Below are 24,969 nucleotides of genomic sequence, written 5' to 3'. Positions count from 1 at the left end.
GTCAAAACTTTGCAATTGGCCCGGGCGAATGCCCAGGTGTTACAAGAAATCTTGATCCACGTGGACATGTATTCGCCGACATTATTTTCATTGCAGTTGGATGTGACTTAATTAACATAAGTTTTGTTTCCATTTTCTCATAAACTTCTCTTAAAATGTAATTGGTATTTGTGTATGGGAGCATACGATGATGACAAACAACATATAAATTGCCCACATGAAGCACAAGTTTGTCAACATAGAGCAGGGAAATGGCAGTTCATGTTGGTAATTTTTGACCAACAAGACATAAACTGAATACCTTCATAGACTATAAGAGCAAAATAATGAGTCAATTTAAGAACACTTGAGGCTGGAAGAGCGTAAAGAATAAGAACATAAGCATCTGTTAGACGTTCTTATAAAAACCCTAACCCTATTAAAATAAAACAGGTTTAAACATTGAAATATCACCAGACATTCTGGTGATATTTCACTGAAATTGTGTTTTAACGATGCATAAATTTTACTAAAAAAACCAAATATTTTCACAGGTAGTCAATTTTTGTATTAGTCTTGTGAAATATGTTGTGAACACTGTTGATAAAATCATGTATATATACTTTACCTGTCTCTTATATACGTTTTCTGTCCTGATGGTTTTTAAATTGGATGGAGGGATTAATGAGGGATAAATATATTGTGTATGGACAAACTTACCATGTCAAATACATACATGATTTCATGGTTATCATGTAAACACGATTTACCAAAATAAAATTATTGCGCATGTTTATGAAACAGCTTCTTTATTGCACGTTACCCACCCAATTTACCATGGCTTCCTTCTGCATTTCAAATCTATAGTGTCGTTAATATTCGCCTTTACGTTCATAATTAATGAAAATTTATCAAAATTACATCCATTAAATAACATAGACACATTTGAAGCTGTGGTTATTAATGTTGGTTTTGCAATAAGTTTGTTTGCTGTTGTTGTGTTATCATATCTTGCAGTAAAAAAATAAGAAATTTGATTAGAAAAAGACATGCCGGCTGAACCAACAACCGATACATTTCCCATTAGACTGAAACAAAATTTCGTCCATCTTCTTTTCTTGTGTTACATTCGCATCAACAGAACGGCCTTTAAAATGATCCATTGTACTGACATACGCGAAAAGAAATACTTGTATGATATTGCCTGCTATATATATTGGCAATACATTGTCATGTTGTTTACGTTGAGTTGGGTATTTCCATTTTCAATAGCAATTTTGGTGGCAACTAAAGGATATGCAAAGGCTGAAATCACAAATTGCCTGTTTTTTTGGAATTCTTTTGTTTTCACCAGTAGTCGCTTTCTATTCCAAATTCTAATCAGTTGACCATGAAGTTGTGTGCAACAAATCTGAAAAGGAAAGTATATTAAACGTGATTAATGGACCATTCAGAACCAAAATTACATCGGAGGAAGAATTAGATCAAGCCCAACACAAAATGAGAATAAACTGGGAAGTAATGCTGATTATCAGACGTCTTGTCCTCGTTGCAGTAAGCATATTCGTAATCAATCCTCTTTCTCGTTTGTACCTCATGCTGCCAATTTTGGTACTGGTGCTTTTGTTGCATTTATACGCTAAGCCTTATCACAGTGGGAGAATGAATTCAACTGAAACAGTGTCCATTCTTCTTCTCCTGGTATTACCGACAGTGAATTTGTTTTGGGCTTGCGACTATATGGGTTCACTTACATCAACAGCACAATACCACTCCATCGTTACAGCACTGGAATATATCGAACACTTGATCTATATGTCACCATTTATTGCATTGTTCGTAATTTGTGTGCACTCCTTGTGTCAGAGAGTATGGCCATGTTTGATGCAATGTTTCGGAGCATAAAATTATGAAAGTGGAAGAGACAGAAGACATTTTATTTCTGAAGTTAATTTAATAAATAACAATTTCAATAAAAAGAGTATTTTTGTTTAACTTAACCACTTGCAACACATGCCAGTCTTAAATATCGTTTCTAACAGTAAATACAAAATATAAATTCGTTATTTTGTTAAATTTGTCACTGACTATGATGTAGCTATATCAGCGATATGCGATAACTGTGTTTTTTAGTATTTGTATAAAGAAGAACATTATTTGAATATATTACTTGAATATATCAAAAATATATGTTTAGGAATTTTTACCCTTATTATTGGTAATATGTTTTTAACTAGATGTTTATAGTGCAGAAAGAATGTATATTATTCCGTTTTGGTAGATATAAAAATGGCAATTTCTACACAACTTCTTTGTTTTTCTTCGCATACTCCAAATGGTGTATATATTTTCCAGTAGAAAACTCTTACCTGTGTTGTTTATAAAGCAAAAGGTCTGTAGATTTCTAAGTTTTATTTAGACAAACCAGCATCAGAGATTCCTGAAGTACTTAAAGGTGGTGTGATGGATATATAAAGGACGAGTCTGTCTGTGACTTTTGCAAAGTGGATTATATTCTTTACAATTTCTGTGATAAAGTCTATAAAACATCACCTATAAATTTGTTCTGTAATTTACCGAACTTTAATCTTAAAAGGAAAATTGACGTCAAAAGAAAGTATTAACATTAGTCATTACAATGCATTTAAAACTTAAGGGTTAAATAACTTGGAAACCAGGTGATTTTTCGTCAGTCATTTTTCACCAAGTTGGTAACGAAGAGCCAACTGGGACCAATTTGGGTAAGTTTTCCAAACCTGGGTCCCCGAATCCAATTCGGAATGAACGGGTTGATAAAGTTATCAAAAAACCTTTAAACCACAATAATTCCGTAACTGTTTGTCAATAATACGAACTGTATGTGACGGTCATAGTGGATGTGTAAATTTTCTTTGGAAGTCGCCGAAATTTTCTTTCAAAGTTGCCGAAAAAGTCTGTCTTCTTTGTTGCGAGTTTTGTTTGTGTACATCACGTGATCAAAATGACGCAAATTGATATGCTGAAATAATATTAACGGCTGACTTTCGAACACTGGGTTACCTTTTGACACAAAAACAATCACATAAGTGCGAAGTGCAGTAAGTGCGAACAGTCCGTGTAAATTGTTTGGAAAAAATTAACAGTGTGTTAAGTTTACAAGCATCAAAATTATTATTGAAGAAAATCAAAGGCAATATAACTTGCCATATCATGACAAAGTAGATGCAGTTTTGTTGGCAAAGATGGAGCTCCCCCTGCAAATCGGTAACTACCCACGTGAGGGTGTTTTACAAAATGTTTTTACATTATCTGCAAATTTGAAGCCAATGTTTTATCCCCTATTTTTCCATAGGGGTTAACCAGGTTGGCATAAAGAGATACTCCATGTTGGTGAACATGCAACCTGTACTCGCAACACTGCAACAATGTTGCAGTATTCTACTTACCGTCTCGCTATCCGCGAAGATTTTAGCCCAATTTATCATGGTAAAAAATTGTTGATTCTTATCTTAAAGTTGAAGGTAAAAATTTAGAATATGTTCGAGCAAATCAAACCAACCTTCGTGTTGATGGTGATGAATGTTTAGCTGACCACTTGAATGCACAAGCTGAACAGCAAATACTTCAACCAGGTCGTATTGTTGTCCTTTCTTCAAGCTTTTAAAGAAGTCCACGTGCAGTCATTGGTAAGTTTGGTAAATCTGGCGTCACATTACAGAAATATTGTTTTCATACTACGAAAGTGCTTGAGCTGAATGCAGTTAAAAAATGATAAATATATTGCATGCTGTGATCTACTATCCAAGCTCCCTTCTACTGATCTTTAGAATATTTTTGTGTGTGTCTTATCGTCTTTTGCGATTCACAGGTCGTGACAATTTTTGTTCTCCCAACCCTGATGATGTCCTTTTACAAGATTTTTACAAGATTTTTACATATTGTCATTAAATAGGTTTCCATCATTGTCTTATAATTATTGAGTTTAATTTAACAGGTCCTTTATTTAGAACAGAAATATTATTTTCTCTGGCAAAGCAAGTCTGTATAAATATGTTTAAAAAAATAATGATAGCGATAAAAGTTATGAAAGAAAGAATTTAAATTTGGTCATTCGAGAAACAAACAACAACAAATTGGATAAAAATATATCACATTTGATATTCGTGTTTCCGTAACATCATTTTCTAACTCAGCAGGGGTTCCGCGCAGAGACAGACAGACGGAATACGGCTATTATAATAGAGATTAATTCCCTTGCGTGAATAAAACTGTGAGCCCACGACAAGGAAATCACGGGTCACTTTTTTATGACTTGGCGTTACGCTAAAATTTACCAAGTTAAAAAAAAACGCAAATCAGGGGGTTACTTTTTTTAAACGTTTAATTCTCCTTTCTTATTACTTTTAAAAATAAAACTATTTTTTTATTTTATAGAATCTAATTTTTATTTTATTTCTAAATGTTTTTTTGTTTTAAAAATCCCGTTGGTGGTTATAGATAGAATAACTTAATTTTACCCCCGGTTTGCCATGTGCGCGCCATATCTCACGGAAACAAAGTTTATCAACTGAAAAAAGAAAACCGAAGCAAAGGAGGTTGTCTCTTTTTCAAAGTTATCCTGACAAAAGTTATTTCAAACAATGTCCTCAATCATTAGATTAAAACGTCTTTGTTTCTCCTATCATTTTTGTGTTCTGGGACCGAGTTTGCTTTCTTTTTTAAAAAAACCATCGAATTCGTATGATAATTCGAATCTAAAATGTAAAAAACAAAACTGTGTTTGTCGAGCGAGTATAAAAGGTTTATGTTGTTGTCAGAAATATTTGTTTTAAAGAAGAAAAACGTTCGATGATATAACGTCAAAAAGAGAAATGATTGGAAATTTCAACAAAAGTAAAAACTAAAAAAACGGAAGGGTAGTGCATTTTTGCCCCTCCCAAACCTGAATAGGGTTAACAAGGTTAGCTAGATGTAGAAGTAATAATAAACTAATAAGCGCCATAGTTTGATTTCATCTCGGCTCATCGTCAATTCAACGTCTTTTGAAGGTGGTTAAAACAATTACTTTTATACACACTATATTCATATAGTGCGGAAAAAATGTCCAAATTGATCTCTTATTTTAACCTTCATTAATTATTCATGATATAATATAAATTTGTTTCTACACAAAAACATCGCTTCTCCTTCGCGATTGTTAATATGCACAGCATTTTTTTGTTTTTAATTAATTTCTATACCTTTTTTGGGCAATAAAATTCAGACACTGCAGTCTTACGAAACCAAGTATCAATAATAAGATCGCAGTGCTTTTTTTAATCAACTTCAACTTGTTGTTTTCTGCGTTTCTACCTTCATTTCTATACCTTTTGTGGGTAATAATGGCAATTTAATCCTCCTTAATACTAAGGAAAAAAATTCAGACACTGCATATTACCTAAACTAACTAGTAATAATAAGATCGCAGCGATTTTTATTAAATACCTTTAGCCTTTAATACTCTGATTGGATCATTGGAATGAAAACAAGACACTTCTTCTTTGTAAACATCTGATGAGTGACCTGTTTTTGTGAGTTGTGAATGATCTTATTGTTTGTTTTTCTAAGCAATTGCAGGTTTTTTTCAAACAAAACTACATATCTTGCAGTTATGAACGTCACAACCTATACACTTTTTCATCAGTGTTTGAAGCTCTACAGATAGGGGCACGGGCTAAACAAATTTCTAAAAAAAATTCTTTTGTATATTTGTGAGACTTTGCGGACGTCACCGAAATTCAAGTGACGGTTCTCTTTTCTATTGTTACTCTGCCTAAGTGGATTTTTCCACGGGCCTTATCAACTAGTTTTTATTATTGTCATTAAAATTTATCCACGTTAATCGCTTCAGTAAATATCATTGAAGGCGTTTTGTGGTCAAAAAAGAGTTCTTATGATGATATAAATGGTTATTTGATCCTTTCAGAGCGCTAATCAAGATTGTATATGAAATAAGTTTCATTAAAACAAGCATTAACAGATTTAGTAAACAGTTAGTTATTATTTTTGTCTATCAAATTTATACATGTTAATCTCTTTAGTAAATACTATTAAAGGCGTGTTGTTGTCAAAAAAGTGTTATTATGATGTTTAATTGATCCTGTCATAACGAATAATGCATAACTATGAATTTCAAAAAAATTATAGATCAAATTATAGATAAAACAAACATTAAAAGATTTTTTCGCATGCGCTCTTGTAAGCAAGATGTCGACGAGCAACGCAAGCGACTATTTAAAACATAACGATCTCATGCAGAAAGAAGTATTTGAAAAGTTAGTATCAAAGTTAGGTGTAAATACCGGATTTAGGTGCCTTGATGTTGGTTGTGGACCTGGTAATTTAACTAAACTTTTGGTTGATCTTGTGGGAAAGGATGGGTACGTTCTTGGTATTGATCCTGATGAAGGCAGGATAAATCTTGCTAAAGAGGCATTTTCACAAGTTCCAAATTTAGACTTTATATGCATAAATGGTGGAAATATGGAAACAGACCTCCAACATTTTGACATTGTTTGTTCAAATTTTGTCTTGCATTGGATGAAAAACGAGGAAAAGTGGAAAACAATCCAAAATGTTTTCACCCTACTCAAACCTGGTGGTACCTTTGGTTTTTGTTGTTTGTTACAGTTACCTAAGGGGGCAAAACATATCTATAACTTTGTAGAAGATAAAGAAAAAGTTGCTCATATTATGAATGCGGAATATTCCTCTTTAAACGAATATAAAGAGAAGGTATCTCAGTATATGTTTGAGATTGTGGAAATACAGACCATAGAACATATTACTGCTTTTCAAACACTTGATCAATTATTATCATGGATGAATGCTTCGGCTAATTGTAACATCGACATTTTCGAACTATATGAGAAACACAAAACCGATATAAAATTTGAGCAAAACCAAAATGGCGAGTACCTCAAAAGGTTTAAATTGATCGAAGTTCTGGTGAAGAAACCCAACAATCACAAAAATGATGTTGGTGCTTTAGCATAACATCCATTCACGTGATTCATATGCAATTCTAAAATTATATTTCTTGTGCACAATTTTATTGTGAAAATAAAATCCTATAGCAACAGTTATCAGCAATTAAAAAAAGTCGTTCATAAATTTTAATTTGAAAGTCGATACCGTTTTAATCAATATCGAATAGAAAAGCTTTATTCACATGTAAACGTTTTTTATGTAAATAAGATTCCTTGCGTGTTTTTTCCTTTCGTAAGGTTTTGTTTATATATAAATTCTCTTCATGCAAAAAAGATTCCATTTTGAAAAGGCTGCACTCAACGAACATGCTTTTTGCCATGGCATAGAAGCAACGTCGTTGTCACAGAAGAAAAACACTTTATCAAAAGGACTATGGTTAAGAGACACTAACCAGGCCAAAATAACCAGTTGTTCTCCTCTCATAAAAAGATATAGTTGTAAGTAGTTTGCAATCACGGATACATTTCGTTGTTTACAAATGCCACAGCCTTCGCAAGGTTAAGTTTTTTGTAACAGTTTTTGGAATGCCATGGTACAACTCAAGGTAGTGCGTAAGAAGGTCAATTAAAACACGTTGCGTAAGCCCAGCTTGACTTGACCGTCAGATTTGCCAGTGTACATATGATGCTGTAGAGTGTAATGAGCTTAAAGCCCTACATCGATTTAAAAATTTTAGCATATTAAATGAAGAATATAAGACAAGTTTTTGTACCTATCTAAGCGTGTAGAATGAATTCGAACTTTAAACTATACAGTTCACTCTCCCTAATTCGAATTTCGGGGGAAAAAATTTTGTTCAAATTATAGAGAGATTCAAATTATAGAAAGTCTCTGTAACTCGAACTTTCAGCTTCCGAGAGTGAAAATTCGAATTACAGAGAGAAATTACGTTAATTTCAAAATCAAGACAAGAAGCCCTGCGGCTTAAAGATTTCCGCCATTAGCAATAATCTGAAAAAAGATATCAAATTGTGACATACATGTCACAATTTTATAGCTAAAATACATTATCTTTCACCAAAAAAATCCAGCCTCAACAATTCCTCTTTAAGTTATAATTCATTGATAAATAATTAGTTCTGCTGAATATAGCTTTAGTCTACGTGCTTACAAAATTGTAGTACAGAAGGAAATGATGTAATTATATAACATCAAAGATGGCGCATTATAAGACGATCTTCATTATGCTACACTGCACGAGCTTTAACTTTCGATTATAAACTTTAAAATAAAGTAATGTTCATTGGATAATATCTATCTATCTATCTATCTTCTCAGGCGATATTAAAGATTCCGCCTTCGCCGGCGGAAATCAAAAATATAATTCAAGATTCATTCAATCTTTATTTTCCAAATTTACACAAAAACGAAACTCTATATAAAAAACACTCTAAAATTCGAATTAGGGAGAGCATCGTACTGAAGGGACTGAAAAACTCTTCGAATTAGAAAAAGGTTTGAATTAAAGAAATTCGAATTGTAGAAAGTTTTTATTAGAGTTTCTTAAGGGAAATTGACGTGACGGAGCACTTGTTCGAATTATTGAAATATTCGAAATATAGAGATTCGAATTAGAGGGAGTCAACTGTATATTAATTGCTAACCGACAAAATACTAATTTTGTCGTTACGTCGCGACGTTGATAAATCAAATTGACGTCAATGTTTTTATTAAATTAGTGAAGCTACTAGTCGATAAAAACCCGTGGAGAAATCCACTTAGGCAATAGGACATTGAAAATGTTGGTTTGCTGTCGTCAGCATTGCAAATCCAAAATAAAAAAAAAATTGGCGAAATTTAGTTTATTCGTTGCCTGTAACGTGTAGAGGTTGAAACGCTGATCAAAATAATATAGGATCATAACTTTTCTACGAACAACAAAAGACATAAAAGGGTTTAAAAATTTTGCTGACGTCAGCAATGGCCCGTTAAAACGCAAAAAAAATTTTCAGAAATTTATATCCCTGTTACCTTCATCGTATAGACCTTGAAACGATGATCAAGAAAATATATAGGATCATATATCTTTGACAAACGGTTGCAGAGATATTAGGGTTTAAAGATTTTTTGATGACGTCATCAACCCGTCCATTCTAAAACGGATCCGGGGACCCAGGTTTGGGAAACTTACCCAAATTGGTCCAAGGTGGTCCCTAGTTACCCGCGCGGTGAAAAATCATTGACGTCACCAACTCGTTTCCAAGTTATTTAGCCTCAAAGTTTTAGGTGCACTGTAATGGCTTCATTAATTTAATATAGGATATTGACGTTAAAGTGGTGTTATTGACGTCGCGCCGTAACGTCAGAAAATTTGACATATTAGAGGTGCATTTTTCGGCAACATCAAAGGAAAATGAAAACATCCACTTTGCCTGTCACAGACACACAGACAGACACACTTAGCGTATTATCATATAGACTAGTCGATAAGGCCCATGGAAAAATCCACTTAGGCAGGATAACAGAGAAAAACAACCCTCATTTAAATTTTGCTGACATCACAGAGACCTTTCAAAACACAATAAAAAATTTTTCAGAAATATGTATACCTGTTACCTTCATCGTATAGATCTTGAAACGCTGATCAAGAAAATGTATAGGATCGTGTACTTTTGACAAATGGATGCAGAGATATTAGGGTTTTTATATGACGTCATTAACCCGTCCATTCCGAAACGGATTCGGTGACCCAGGTTTGGAAAACTTACCCAAATTGGTCTCAGGTAGTCCCTAGTTACCCACGCAGGAGATGGCGTTAGTTATTTCCACCCTTTCCAAGTTATTTAGCCTTAAATTTAAAAGTGCATACAATGGCTTCACTAATCTTAATATACTTTCCTTTGACGTCAATATTGCTTTAACGTCAAAGTTTAATAATTTACAGAACAAATTTATAGACGATGATGTTTTATAGAATTTGTTAAAGAAAATTTTGAAGAATGTAATCCACTTTGCAAAAGTGACAGACAGACACACGGAAATGGCGTATTATTATATAGATTACATTGGACTTTCAAGTTTAAGGTATAATAACTAGGAAACAGGCGAAAAGAACTGACATAATCTCCTGCGTAGGTAACTAGGGACCATCTTGATCAACCCACTTGTTTTAGAAAAGAAGGGTTGATGACGTCATTAGAAAAGCTTTACATCCCAACATTTCTGTAACCTTTCGTCAAAAGTACGATCCTATACATTTTCTTGTTCATAGCTTCAATCTGTATTCAATAGAGGCAACAGGTATACAAATTCCTGAAAAAATGTTTCTGCGTTTTGACAGATCTTTGCCGACGTCAATAAAATTGTAAACCTCTGACACCACCTTAACAGTTCGTTAAGGCATACAATCATATACATTTCCTACATAAGCCTTTTAAGTTCTGCATATAAAAAGCAACAGGGAAAACAAATTTCTTGAAATAAAATTTTGTTAGTGCCCTGCTTGCGTCATTAAAACTTATGAAAAACCTACCATTACCAGCTACCATTGTTCTTTTGCCTAAGTCTGTTTTTCCACGGGCTTACCGACTACTCTTAATTACTAATTCACTACGCATAAACTGTTCCTTTACTATACCTTGTAAGTAGTCTTGTTTGTTAAATGAATTTTTTGGATTAGTGAGGTGTTTAATCAGTACATAAAAGAGGTTATTTATTGAAGGGAATTTAAGATATACATGCATATACTCTTAAAAAGGAATAAAAAATTGTTAGAAAAGGATTCCTTAGTAATTTTAAACTAAATTGTTTTTTTCTTGTAATATATATGAAGGAATTTAGGCTAAACACGTTGTGTACACAGAATTCTTAATTGTTTTCACTTTAAAAAAATCATTTTAAATAATGTCATGAAAGCAAAATAGAAAAAATGTGGGGGAATTCCCTTATATCATTTAAACTGTATAAATAAGTGAACGTTTGGAAGTTTAGATGAAATGACAGAAATGATAAATTTGATTTAAGGAAATCCCCTTGAAGAAATGTAAGAAACCCTCGCTTAAGAATCTGTGATATCTAGCCACAAGTAATATAGGAATAATTTTTGAACTCATCTACCAGTGTGAGGATGTATGCTAATAACGTGGTCCGTGATCGGGGTCGGTTATCAAAAATTTCGTGTACAATCGTTTGACGAGAGTGCACGACCATGGTTGCCCTCGGGTAAAGGTAACTCCTAGTCATCCTAGGGTCAAGGTGACAAGGTTTGGTGCTGCCTAAAAGTGCTGCCCGACCCTCAGCCTGTAAGAAGGAGTGACCACTCTCTTTTCTCTTCCGGTTTTTTAAGAAGCGTAGGAGTGTAAAGAGGAACTGAAAATTTGATTTAAATGAGTCTAATAAATTTACATAAGGAGTAAAATATGCAAAAGGTAAGAAATAAGAAAAGGAAAAGTGCTAGATGTTTATGGGAACATGTTATTCTATACGTTATATTGATCTAGCTTCAAGCTCGTTCCCAGGGCATTTTGCCTTGTTGATAAAGCGGCCACTCCGACGAGGACGAGGTTGGATCTAGCTTGCTTTCTATTATTTTAATAGAAAAACGAAAGGTAGATTACGATTCGCCATCGAATTCGCCATCGAATTCGCCGTTCAATTCGCTTCGTGAAAATCCCCCTTAACCAAGGTGTGATGTGTAACAAACACAGCCGAAGGAGAGTAAAACATGGACGCAGGAATGCACTAAGAGACAAGTGAAAAAAAACTTTTTAGAAACAATTACCTTTAACAACATTTTAATTTTTTTTTTGACAACAATCATTTCTACCCTTCTATATTTTATGTTGAGTTACCTATACACCAATCCAAAGTTTTTTCCTTTCCACTAAAAGAGAATAGACGTCACTCTTGACAGCATATCTGTGTTATTCAACGCAACCACAATTACAAATTTCAAATTTGATAACGAGTCCTCAGAACAGTTATTAATAAAGAGACGGACTAATCTGCAATTTTTAACTTTTTTTTTTATGTGCGTTTTTTAATTTACTAACAAGATTTGCTGAATCAACATTCGGTTTTACGCATGTTTCGGTTGCTTTGCGAAAATTAATTCTTGCGAAAATTATTTTTTTGCTTAAAAATATCTCAAGAAAACTAGCTCTCGCGAAAAGTAATTCCCTTAAGGTACATAAACTACGTCTTTCGACTTACAAGGAGTTTCACGACGAACGTTGTTGGCAACACAAAGTGCTTACGTGAGTGACTACCACATTTTGAATAACTACGCTTCTGTTTCTCAATCAGATCACTTTAAATGTCATAGGTATCGCTCCTCATCAATACACTGGACAAATTGCTTTCTCTTTTGTTGACAAACATAACTGGAGCAAATAATTCATTTAACGAAGGATTTTGTTGTAAAATTGGGAGAAAACGGTTGGTTATTTCTTCTATAGTCGGACCTATGGGGTTAAACTTCGTCGCGAATATAATCTTCGGTTTTTCCTTGATAACCAGTTATTTAGCTTAATTACGAGATTTCCCACTTATATTACAAAACACCCTCTGAAGTTTTATTCGGTGGTACTCACGTAATGTAAGATCACTCGTATATCTCAGAGCTATTTTATCAAAGTCGTTGAAAGTACTACACATATTCCATCTTAGATGTCAAATAATGAAATATGCAAATAGATCGAATTTGATATCGTTTTCTCAAATCTTGTTCTGTATTGGATGAAGGACGACGAAAAGTGAAAAACATTCTAAAAAGTGTTTGCGCCTACTTAGACCTAGGGGTACGTTCAATTTTTGCGGTTTGTTGAATTCACCTATTTGCATCGATTGAAGAAAAAGTTGGAATGTCCCGCTTTAAACGAACATAAGGGGAAAGTTAACTGAGAAATACGGAGCGTAGGACATATTTATGTTTTTTCAATCACTTGATCAATAGACTTATTTTCAAAATCATTTTTGTTCCGCGAAATATACATGAGAAAATGCAAAATACGAGAACATAAAAACGAGATTAGTTATGAGCAAATTTTTAGTTTGCAGCAAAGTAGTACAGGTATGGAGGATTTTCTTGCAGTATTTGCAAAATTAGTTGATTTATACAATTTGATTATTAACATTTGGTAATAACATAAAGCAATAGCTTGTATCTGACAAACATTTGTTTATCATGTTTGGTGTTAAATGAGTATTAGTATTAACTAGCTCTAAATATGATAAGGCTAGTTGGTTCCGTTTCTTTCCAAAATAAGCAAAACTTCCCCAAAGCGGACACTTTTCTACAACGGATTAAATCTTTGGTCGCGTAAGTGTCCCCTTAAAAGAGGCGTAAACGCAAAATTCCATTTGTATCCAATAAAACATCTTTATCGTGGACACTGTTTGGCTCCACATAATAATATACAATTTCATCTAAATCTACCCACACAAACTCATCAACGCTAACATATCACGGTGTTGACCGTCATCATTATGAAAAATTGTTTATGACGTCAAGTTACTTACGTATTTGTTATTATTAAATAAAATAACCTATATATGCATGGTAAATCTGATTTGCATGTTTCCCAAAACACTTTCTACGAATGCAAGTTTTACCAAAGATGAATCACTCTTGGAACGCCATTTATCCGACTTAAAACTACCCTACCTAAATACATTTGTTCGTCTTTTATATATGAAACATTCTTTATAAGTATAAACTTTTAAGAGACACATATGAAACAAGTTTTTTTGGCTAGAATAAGTTTGCCGATTGTACATCAATTTGTTTCGTGATTTGTTGTAGTAAAGGGGCTTAAGGAAAAAGATTTAAAATTGCTCTGGAATGCAGAATTTTGTGGGTTGGCTTTAATATCAAATTATTAAATAAATCATTTTTTTAATTAAAATTCTTATAAAGAAACTTTATCTAAATAAATATCTATGGTAAAACAAATCGAGTCTTTAATAATTGACGTCCGTAGTCTCGACAAGAAAGAAAAAATCCATTATTTAAATTGTTTTTAGATACAATTGCTTGATTGAAAAAAGGGAAAAAGAGAAGACCATACATCAAGAAAATGCTTTAAATCATTCATAAAAAAATGGTTCACTCAAGAATGCAGAAAAGGATCCCGTCAATATAACTGGAAATGTTGATTTACTAGTATTTTAGTAAAATGTGTCTGCTAGCTGATCATTTGTTAAACAAAATCAAAAAATCAAAACTGCACAGCATTCGTTTGTGATCTCTTAATCGTTTAAATTTCAGGTCTTTTTTTCTTTTATTTTTTAAAAACAGAATAAAAAATAACAAAAGTTATATAACCTAATATTCAGTAGATAGATAAAATACGCCAATTAATTATAAAAAAAATTATTTTACTTGATCGGTAAAAATATATAGGTCAGCCAAAAAAATTTTAGGCAAGAACATTTAATCACGTTTTACCGATTAAACATTTTCGACATTTTTTGGAATAAATAATAAAAATTTTTTTTCAGAGCAAGCATATATGTTATACACCTGAATGAGAAACACTCGTTATTGCGAAGAAAATTTAAAACATTCCTATTTCAACTGAAAATGTAAACAAAAAATTTCTAAACTTTTCATCCTCTGTCTTTCAGACTGTTTAGTTCTTCATGTAGAATAGAAAGTAAAAAACTACAATGGGCGAAAAAATGTTAGCCAACAAAAAATAAAGTCGGTAAGAATGATTGCTAGGCAAACAAAAATGTCACTTTTTCCCTGAGCAATAATTTTTTAATTAAAATTCCTTCCCGCTCTTGCAAAACAAATTTTGCCTTATTTGTAACGATTAATTCGCGTAGCCGTTCTTATTGTGAAAGGTAAAAAAGAAGCCATAATTTAATCTTGTACGATCCTTTATGAATGCACCTGCTTGATATATAGAAAGAAGATAAATTCAAACTCAAATTTAAATCAAGCAGATAAAAAATGTTTTACACGTAATCGGTCCGCAACAAAACATTGATTTATAAAAGAATGCTTAACTCAAGTTTGCAGAAAATTTCACAGGAATCAGCCAACAAGACAGAAAATGTTGATTTACCAGTATTTGTGTGGAACGCATCTATACTCTTTGTGCAGTCCTGGTTTATCATATTGTTAAATATGGCGGTTGTTATTGTCATTCTGATGAAAAGAAGATTGAGAAAGAAGCTATGTAATATGTTTTTAATTCAGTTGCTTCTCTCTCACTTACATGTAGGCGTGTCATGCTTCATGTTTTCATTGTATCAACTCTGCACAGGATACAATCCTGAAAACGGAGGCCAGTTTTACCATACAATCTTGGCATTTTTACCAATAACTGGTTTTGTCATGACTTTTTCAAGTATTATACTTGTGACGATTGAAAAGCTGATTGCTATTAGGAAACCGTTCTTTTATGCTGAACTGGACTACCGATTCTTCGTTGTATGTTCTGGTATTGGATTCCTTTTCCCCCTAATTTCCACTGTATTGATTTTAAATAAATCTACGAAAGAAATTGCTTACAAAATGTTTGTTGCAGGAATTTTATGTGTGATAATTATCTTATCATTTTCAAATATTGTGATTTACAAAGAAGTGCGTCGGCAATTCTCTGCAATTGCATCAAACGTGGTCACAACGACAGATCAAGATCGCATCGAGAAACTTCAACTGATGAGAAAGCGCCAAAATCGATCAGTTCGTGTTTGTTTTCTAATTGTTCTAACATGCATTATCTGCTGGTTACCAGGCTGCTTTAACTGTTTCTTTTTCATCTTCTTCCGAAGAATGTATATATTTTCGAAACACTATACAACCATCAGAAGTGTTGTTTATCTCTTTGCTCTTATGAATTCAATCACAGATCCAATCATTTTTACTATGATGAACAAAGAAGTAAGAAATCGACTGAGATATCTAATTCTGAGAAAATGTAAGAAAGTTAACTCCATTCAAGCCGTCTCATTGTCTGACCATACTAAATCCAGCAATGCTTGACGATCCGCACTGTTATTAAAATGGTATCATTGACAAAGTGTATTTTAATTCTACATAACTTCACCTTAAAAAAACAATTGGCTAAAATATGGCAAATGTAAATAAGAATGTAAAAATAAATATAAAACGTATATATAATATAAACGATTTACTTATCTATCAGAAATGATTGATAATTATAAAGATATGTTATACCCGAGAATGCATGTTATCAAACAAATTTAGTATTATGTGTAAAAGTGACATAAAACAAATCTGATGTTGCCAAGAGAACAGTAATTAATGTGATTAACTTTTAAATAAGATGGGATGAAAATAAACTACTATTCGTACTATTACCTTAAAAAAACAATTGGCTAAAATATGGCAAATGTAAATAAGAATGTAAAAATAAATATAAAACGTATATATAATATAAACGATTTACTTATCTATCAGAAATGATTGATAATTATAAAGATATGTTATACCCGAGAATGCATGTTATCAAACAAATTTAGTATTATGTATAATAGTGGCATAAAACAAATCTGATGTTGCCAAGAGAACAGTAATTAATGTGATTAACTTTTAAATAAGGTGGGATGAAAATGAACTACTATTCGTTTCGAAACAATGTAAATTTTTACGTGATTGATTTTGACACATATTCTAGTTTGCGTCATTTTTGCTGCAAATTGTTTTATGCAAGTGATTTTTTTGTTTATGAGCATTGTCACTTATTAAAGAAACTAGAAAAATTTTAAGATTCGTATCTGTGCTATCCGTTTTTAATAAAAGATTGAGTTTGTGTTGTTCACCGTTTTTAATTTTTCACCTGAGTGTAATTATTTTTTTTTATATTTAATATATTTCAATAAGGGCGTATAATTAAAACTTTTGTTTGTAAAAACAATATTAATAAAAGGTTAAATAATTGATTCTAATAATTTTAATTTCTCTTTATTTATCCAATTTCGCTCCAAGTTTCATATTTAGGCATTTCTTACCCTATTTGGTATGGGCTTTTTTGACCCGTGTAAATATGCTGGGGCGGGGCATAAAGTGCCCGCGGGATGTAACTTTTGTTCAGTTTGGTTTTAAGTGACAAAACCTGACACAAAGAAGCATCAATATGTTGTGACTGAATTAGTTACTAAATTATTCACAGGAAGTGATGACGTCATAATGAGACAATGGTTGAAGAAAATATGTCTTTCTTGTTCTTGTTCTTTTATCTTCTTTAAAACTACAGTACTAGTCATTAAAAAAGTAATATAAGAATGCAAGATAATGTTAGCAACATTAACAGGTGGTATAAAGACAAAGGATTTCTCTAAGGAGAAAATGGAAATCAATCAACGTTCATATCTTCAAAAATTTTTTTGAAAAATCTATGTTTGCGAACCTTAGTGTTAGTAGCTGTCATGGAATAAAACTTGGTATATATATATTAGCACTTACGTCAGTAGCTACTCAATAAAGACAATTTGTATTGACATGGGACAAAATGACCTATGACGTTATCATATGACAATAGAAATAGAGAAATAGGAAATTACAACCATTCTGGATGTCCTTGTAACATCTAAAATACTAATATTCTTTCAAAGTTAAATAGTATTTACCTGGGGATGTAAATGTGGTTTGAACAATTTTTTATCAGAGCAGATGTTACTTTTATAACACCCGGAAAAACCAACAAAAATACTTTAAGAGTTTAATGGAGAAAGTAAGAACGCGCAGATCCATTATTTTTGTTAAGCAATACGAAGAAAAAGTTATTCTTTTTGAAATAATTTTTTTCTTTGACATTTAACACGAAATTACTCATATCAGCCGCTTAATTTTATTATACTTATTCTTGCTCGTAACGTAATTTAACAAAAAAAAGCTGCAATAGCTTCCCAAGATGGCGGTCGCTTTTCCGTAACGGAACTTTATTGCAACCGTTGCTGCGGTAAAATGAAAAAAACAGCTACCTACGGAGAAACATTTTTCAGCGTAAAAAAGCACTATTGGAAATTATTTTTCATACAGAAAGAGTTTTAACAAATATTAACCGAGAAGAGATGGAACAAGCGAGTGAACGTCTATTTAATTGCGATCGTTAAGAAATACAAATCTGAACATGGAATTATCCAACAGCTACGACACTGTAAGGGAAATTAAATCAATCAGGAAATTGGCCAGCCGCCTCCTGCACCCGAGCAGCACTTGCCACCGCCACAAGAAGAACAATTGCCAAAATTTCTGATGGTTCGAAACAATAGGTAGTAAGATAGAGAAAAATGCTAAAGAGGTTTACGAAAAAATCGTTTTCTGAAAACGCAATCTATTCATGCTACCAACCGGCGCTTTCAAAAAGGCATACATTCGTGAAACGACACGCTTGCTAAATTCGTGGACAGAGAATTCTCCACTCAAGATCTGTGCGCTGGGGCTGATGCACATTACGCCCGCCTTGCTATTACAGAAACCATCCAAAAGATCAAGGAGTAAAAACCACGTCGAAGCTCTCGAACAACGCCTGGAAACATGGCGACAGAGAGACTTTTCAAAACTTTACAGAGAGGCGGAAGCAATTCAGAAAAATCTACCTACCAACAACGGAAAGAGAGATATGGCAGCTGTTTCAAGACAATTTAAAGAGCTTATGCAAAAGGGTAACGTGAATGGTGCAATCAAGCTTCTTACGAACAACATGAAAGGAGAGATATAACCCTTAAACAAAGAAACAATGGAGCTTTTGCGAATCAAATATTCCGATGGAGAAGAGGCAAATGAAGAAGCCCTACTCTCAGGGGAAATTCCCACAGTGCAACCAATCATTTTTGAATCCATAGATGATCAAATTGTTCTCAAAGCAGCCCAGATGACGAAACGGGGTTACAGTCCATCTGGTATGGATGCGGACGGTTGGAGGAAGATACTTTCCTCTAAGATGTATGGCGACACTAACCAAGATCTTAGAAGTGCGTTAGCGAACGTTATCAAAATGAAGTAGGTCGATAACATCAACGACAACTCCCTCGAAGCAATAATTGCATCCCGACTAGTCCCATTGGACAAACAACCAGGACTACGGCCTATTGAAATAGGTGAAGTACTCAGGAAATATTGTCAAGAGAGGGCACAACACAAGGTGATCCACTTGGAATGGGTATTTACGCGATGGCTATATCCCTCTACTTGACATACTAATTGCAACAACTTAGGATAAAAAAAACAAAATGGTGGCGTTCGCGGAAGATGTAAACGCATCTGGAAGCTTCGTCGCACTTCGTAGTTGCGAGTCAAATCTCATCCAATGTGGACCAAAATATGGTATCATCCCCAACCAACAAAATCGTGGCTTATCGTGAGGTCAGAGAAATTCGACGAGGCAAGAGGGATTTTTGAAGGAATTGGGGTGAAACTCACCACTGAAGGAAAAAGATTTGAAAGATGTTACTCGAACAGCAACTGAAGAATATGAAAATTCCTGCAAGGTTACGCTCCATCTAAAGAACATGATCCTAGACACACAGGTAGAAGGTGACAAGACGAAATCAGTGATCAAGGCATAACGAAGACAAAAGCAACAAGCTAAGCTCGAAAGCCTATAGGAAGGAATGGCGGGTGCCGAAAAACGTTTGAACAACACCAACCTTGAAAGTGGCGTTTTGAACTGGCGGACAACAATACCCTTAAAAGAGTGGGGCTACGATCTGAATAAACAGCAGTTTTGGTATGCAATCATAATAAGGTATAACCGGAAGGCCAAGCGACTCCCGACAGTACAATGAACGGGTGTTGCAAATTGAGAATAGTACGTTCACACCACTGGTGTTCGCTGCGAATGGTGCAATGGCAGAAGAACGTAAAGCCTTCTTCAAGCAGTTAGCTAATATGATTGCAGAAAAACGAAACATTTCAAATTCGGTCGCACTTAAGGTCATAATAACGAAAATCAGCTTTTAGCTCATAAGATCAACATTAAGATACATTCGAGGATCAAGATCACCGAGAAATGCGGACAATAACATAGACAATAACATACAAGATGGAAAAATAAATAAAATAAAAAACATCTAGTATTTTATATATGTAAGATAACAACCTAATTTATGTATAATGCAGAGAGAGCTTAAAAAAAGATTTAAAAAACAGATTAATTAATAGTTTTGTGAAAAAAAGTTCCCGAAAAGAATTAAAAAGTCGATCCATGAAAATTTCTTTCATTATTTTGTATATTTGTCCACTTTTACTTTCCACACGCGCATATTACTTTCAATTTGAGTTCCGAAGAACTTTCATTATAATTTTAACTACAGGAACCTTTGGTAAACACTTGATGCAACAGATGATAAAGTTGTGCAATGTTAAAAAACAAAGCGAAAAATGTTACCAAGAAGGAATATAACATAACAGTGGTTTCATGGCAGAAAATTCGCAAACCTTTATAGACTCCAATCACTACTCTACGAACTTCTATTGATTAAAGAAGGAGCAAAGATTGAAAAAACTGTATGAATCCAATATTTGATGTATTTTTAAAAAGAGGGCTAAAGTTACAAGGAAGCTAACTTAGCAAAAAAACAAACTAAACAATATTTTACAGAATGGACAGAATAGTCGGAGAAGTTCGGCAATATGATGCAGCTAGAGCCGTCAAAGTGTGGAAATATAAAAGACATAGTTTAACACCTTTCAGTCTTGCATTGATTACTTGTTGCAGCATGCATTTCTGTGTTCTGTTGATAACTGACTCGTTGATGTAGATTCACTTTTATAATTCACCTTCTTTCTTTTCTTTGCGATAATATTTTTCACTTCACTCTTGACATCTTTGTTCATTGACATATGAACAATTGGAGCAAACAAGGAGTTTAAAAACACAACAATCATCAATCCCTTTTGTATAATTAATATTTGGGACAAAAATGGATAGCTGTTATCGAGAGAGAGGAGGAGAATACAATTAATACTTGTTGGTAACCAGCATAAAATAAATGACAATACCATAAAAAAGCAAATTCTTAGTGTACTCGTTTGCCGCTTTTTTAGGTGCGCAATCTGTTTATTTTTTTCCTTTACCGTTTTGGCAACTATGGTCGACGCTATAGCAGCGCATTGACGATTAACTTCTTGATGTATTACAATGTTTGAAACAACCAATAACACCATGGCCACTGCTAAGCTGAATATATACAATGAATAAGCCAAATCGTCATAATGTGTGATTTTTAAAGTAAAATATATCAACGGTAAAATTAAGGCGATCATGAAGCAGTACACAAAGAAGCTCTTTGTGCAGTTGTTGTACGTAAAAGGTAACTTGATAGCCGTTAACCTGTCCACTGTTATAGAGATGGTACTTACAAAGGACACCACAAATGTGGTGTGATAAACAGAAGCTATCCAATTCTCCAACGTATTCGTTTTGTTGTTTGGATTTTTCTTTGTTATGAGTTGATAAGTCGCAAATACGCAAGCACACAATCCAACAGTATAGTGACTTATCAATAAAGACAGCAAAAATAAATTCGAAAGTTTTTTGGTCAGTTTTTTCCGCAACATGATACAAATAGCGGCACCATTTAGGATTAAAATCAAACATGATTCTACAAATATGGTAACCACAAACCATGGAATGTAAGAGTCAGTCCTTTTCTGCTCAGTTGTGTCCGCCATTATTGCTTCTCTCGCCTTAACAGTTTTCTCTTGTATTTCTAACAAATAATTTAAAAAAGAATTTTTCCTTCGTTGAAATTGGATTATGTTTAGTTGTTTTGTGTTTGCATAGTTATGTTTCCTTTGTTAATGGTTTTCTTTTAAACTTGTTTATGGTTTATTTACAAAAACATAATTTATCATACATTATTCGTTATCCTTTTAGAAATCAAATGCAAATATATTTAAACAATTGACATCAATTTAACCAAGCAAAACAAACTCAACTCACTGTTTTAATTCAAACTGCGGAAAAAAAATGAAATTAAATAAAAATCGCCGAAAAAAGCCGTAAAGAATGAAACAAGTTATTAACAAGTTATTAATTAAGTTTTAATATTGTATAAATTACATAATTGAATGATTTTTATTCTGTTTTTCATGTTTTCATGGATTCAAAGATACTTTTCGTTAGAAAACATCTTTTTCGAATTTCGTTTTATTTTGGAATCATATTTCAAGATTTTTTGCACGAATGATAAACTAGTTATTACCCTTAAGTCTTGTACAGCATAACAAATATATTTTTTACATATAAATCTTGTACATATATAACACCACATTTCTTATGCAAATTAAAACAATTTTAATTCAGACACGTTACGTTAGCCCAATTTTAAAATCTTTTCAAATGTACACACTCTTCTCAACTTTACACAACGTAAACATCAAATGGTATGAAACAACAGTTTGGTTCAATATTCAACATTTTCTGTACTTACCTATCTTTTTATTACAAACAGAAGTTTTTTGGAAAAGCAAAACCAATTTTGACATTTAAGTAAATTACTGTTATAAACCAATGTTAAATACATTACATTTTAGCTGTTTGGGATTTTGCTACCTATGTAGAACCAAACAGGGTAAAATCATCGGTAATACATTTTTTCAAAATGCATGGTGAGATTTGATTCTAATGCACGCAAAAATAGGTATTAAATCACTTATGTGCCAACTAAAATTATTTCTCCAATGGCAAACGTCTCACTTTAGCAAAATGAAACGTTATATACCCTTTACAGACTTATACAGTCTGACTTGGATAGATGAACATTTTTAGTTATTTGCAGCTAGTTTCGTATATCATTACTCAATGTTCTTAGTATTATTGTTAGCATATTAAACCCAGGTATTTGAATTGTCGATATGTTTACCTCTGCCAGTAGCAGAAAAAATATTTATACAAAGAGACTTTCTGGGTTCACCGTCATTACATTAATAATAGTACCAACCCATTGTTGCGAAACAGGTTAATGTTATTTTCCGGTTGACAAACAATACAATACTCTTTTTTAACCGTTCATACAATTGTGTATGATTGTTTGTGTGCTGCTGCTGTAGAAACAGCCTCTCCTGCAATAGTGATTTATCTCAGCACCTATTGTTCAGAATTGTAGAATCATTATGTTACATGCCTTATGAGGGATTTGACATCAGGTGAAATAGCTGGTTCACTTTTTTAGTGAATAATTAGTAAACTTTGGTGCAATTAAATTGCACCAAATTGGAGATTTAAATCCTCTCATAATGATTACAAGTCACTACGCCATCTCTAAGCAAAGCCAACCAAATTTCAGATGATTATGCACCATGCACTAGCTCTGGATAAGATGTTGTATTTGAAAATTTTGTCAAAGCAAACCAATTTTACTCCTTTAACTTGGTGCGTAAAGTTATAGTCTTGGGGCTTATAATAAAATGAGTAAGGAAGAACAAAAAAAAAATAACAAGAGGAGAGGGTCATAACCAAGAAGAACGAGGGTCGTGTTGCCGCAGGCAAGAGACTTGCGGAATGGATTAGGAAGAACAAGGCTAACTTGCAGAAGAACGTGGGCAAAAAACATTCACAGGATGATAAGAAACCAGCGGCAGGTTCTAGCAAGTCGATGGGCAATGTCCACATCTACGGGGTTGGAGTTTTAGCCGTGATTGCCGTAGTAGTAGGCGTCTGGTACATGTTTGGCAGAGGCAAAAGTGAATCCAACAAGCCTGCGGCAAATCCGGAGCCCCAACAAGGCAAAACCCAGCCTAACCGAAAGAAAAGGAGATTTTAGATATGCTTTACGAGACAGTGGTAGACCTTGGTTTCACCTTTGCCTATGCCATGGCAGGTAAAATTTTTTTTGACAAAACGAGGCCATCTACAAAAATGGACACCAGCGATGTCATTAAGATGGTTGACTATTTTTCAGCAGGGAGAGCAAGTCGTGAAATGGCCGTATCCAAAGTGTGGTTTCCAGCCAGCATCGTGCCTAAATAAAATAGACCACATGGTAAAATTTCTATCTCCTATAGGGGAGATAGAAAATATGGAAAAGGAGGCTAAGCAGTATTATAAATGCCAAAAATCCCTACCATTGAACAAATTCAAGTCAAAGGGCAAAGGGAAGCTGCGAAAAAGTTGCATTTTATGCCTTGATCTTGGGAGGGTATCAAAAGGTACGACGAAACGTCGCATCTATATGCAACCCTTATATTAATTGATAATTCTTTTACAAGATCATATTCAGGCCCAATTTAATGAGGGGTATACCAGGGAGAATTACGAAAGACATGTGAATAATAGGGTACGCTTCAGATATGATGAAACATTTAATTCCCCGACACTTGCCGACGTCACTAATGCATTACGACGGGCACAGTATGCCATAAAATCCGGAAATCAGATGCTGTAAGCCAAAATATGTCTCGGAATGGCCACCAGAAGCAATAAATTGAACATCAAATGTTGCTGCGTATGCAAAAATCTAATAACCATACACAAGTTTAAAATAAGGGGTAATAGTCGAACGAAAAGTTGCATAGACTACCTTTATAAAGCCAAAAAAAAGGCGGGCGACTCCTAAAAATTAGGACATCGAAGATGTTGAAATAGACCCCCTTGCTATTGATGCAGAAATTAGAGGTATTCAACAGGATGAAAACAATGTCATCCTGTATGACCTGCTCGCATACGGGATTATACCTCAATATATCGAACTTATTGGGGACAGCCCGAAGAAGGCAAGGCTTGTTGAAAGGTACCGCAACGCATTGCGATGCCTTCAAGGTAAATTAATATATACTCCACCACTCTTTGAATACAAGGCTCGAAAGACTAAGCTCTGCCCTGCCTGTCGGGGGTCCTTGGTGAATAACCACGGGGGTACATGGGTAAACGAATCTCATCCTGGACTGGGACGAGATCAAAGTTGAGCTGAAAAAATCTGAACACTCTTACTTGTACGTAAGGCTTGAGCACCCCAGAAGTTGGAAAATTTTGGATTGGGCACAACTCGTGCTTGTCCCTAAGGGCAGAAACAAGTTAATATGGAGGATAATAGGAAATGCGCACACTGTAGACAATTTTGAAA

The 24,969-nt window shown here is 33.7% G+C and overlaps 3 protein-coding genes across 3 annotated transcripts; 2 read left to right on the top strand and 1 right to left on the bottom strand.

Annotated features, from left to right (window-relative positions):
• Positions 1–6,057: 6,057 nt before the first annotated feature.
• LOC130646267 (trans-aconitate 2-methyltransferase-like) lies at positions 6,058–7,217 on the top strand. Its single transcript, XM_057452441.1, has one exon. It carries the CDS (start codon positions 6,205–6,207, stop codon positions 6,991–6,993), a length of 789 nt encoding a protein of 262 aa, XP_057308424.1. The 5' UTR covers positions 6,058–6,204; the 3' UTR covers positions 6,994–7,217.
• Positions 7,218–14,932: 7,715 nt separating this feature from the next.
• On the top strand, positions 14,933–15,922 carry LOC130645946 (rhodopsin-like). Its single transcript, XM_057452074.1, has one exon. The coding sequence runs from the start codon at positions 14,933–14,935 to the stop codon at positions 15,920–15,922; it is 990 nt and encodes a 329-aa protein (XP_057308057.1).
• A 4,686-nt stretch (positions 15,923–20,608) lies between these two features.
• LOC130645945 (uncharacterized) lies at positions 20,609–22,393 on the bottom strand. Its single transcript, XM_057452073.1, has 2 exons — positions 22,339–22,393; positions 20,609–21,615 (listed from the first exon to the last, which is right to left on the bottom strand). The coding sequence occupies exons 1-2, from the start codon at positions 22,391–22,393 to the stop codon at positions 20,609–20,611; spliced, it is 1,062 nt and encodes a 353-aa protein (XP_057308056.1).
• Positions 22,394–24,969: the final 2,576 nt, after the last annotated feature.

Source organism: Hydractinia symbiolongicarpus, chromosome 5 (genome assembly GCF_029227915.1).
Source record: "Hydractinia symbiolongicarpus strain clone_291-10 chromosome 5, HSymV2.1, whole genome shotgun sequence".
NCBI classification, from domain to species: Eukaryota; Metazoa; Cnidaria; class Hydrozoa; order Anthoathecata; family Hydractiniidae; genus Hydractinia; species Hydractinia symbiolongicarpus.
The sequence above is the reverse complement of the archived record's forward strand: the minus strand, read 5'-3'. Positions and strand labels throughout refer to the sequence as shown.

Bases quoted from the DNA above. Each gene is read 5' to 3' on its own strand.
- LOC130646267 (XM_057452441.1), top strand. From the start codon at position 6,205: ATGTCGACGAGCAACGCAAGCGACTATTTAAAACATAACGATCTCATG.
- LOC130645946 (XM_057452074.1), top strand. From the start codon at position 14,933: ATGCTTAACTCAAGTTTGCAGAAAATTTCACAGGAATCAGCCAACAAG.
- LOC130645945 (XM_057452073.1), bottom strand. From the start codon at position 22,393: ATGTCAAAATTGGTTTTGCTTTTCCAAAAAACTTCTGTTTGTAATAAA. The intron at 21,616-22,338 runs GTAAGTACAGAA...ATTATTTGTTAG, and splicing joins TGTTTGTAATAAAAAGATAG to AAATACAAGAGAAAACTGTT.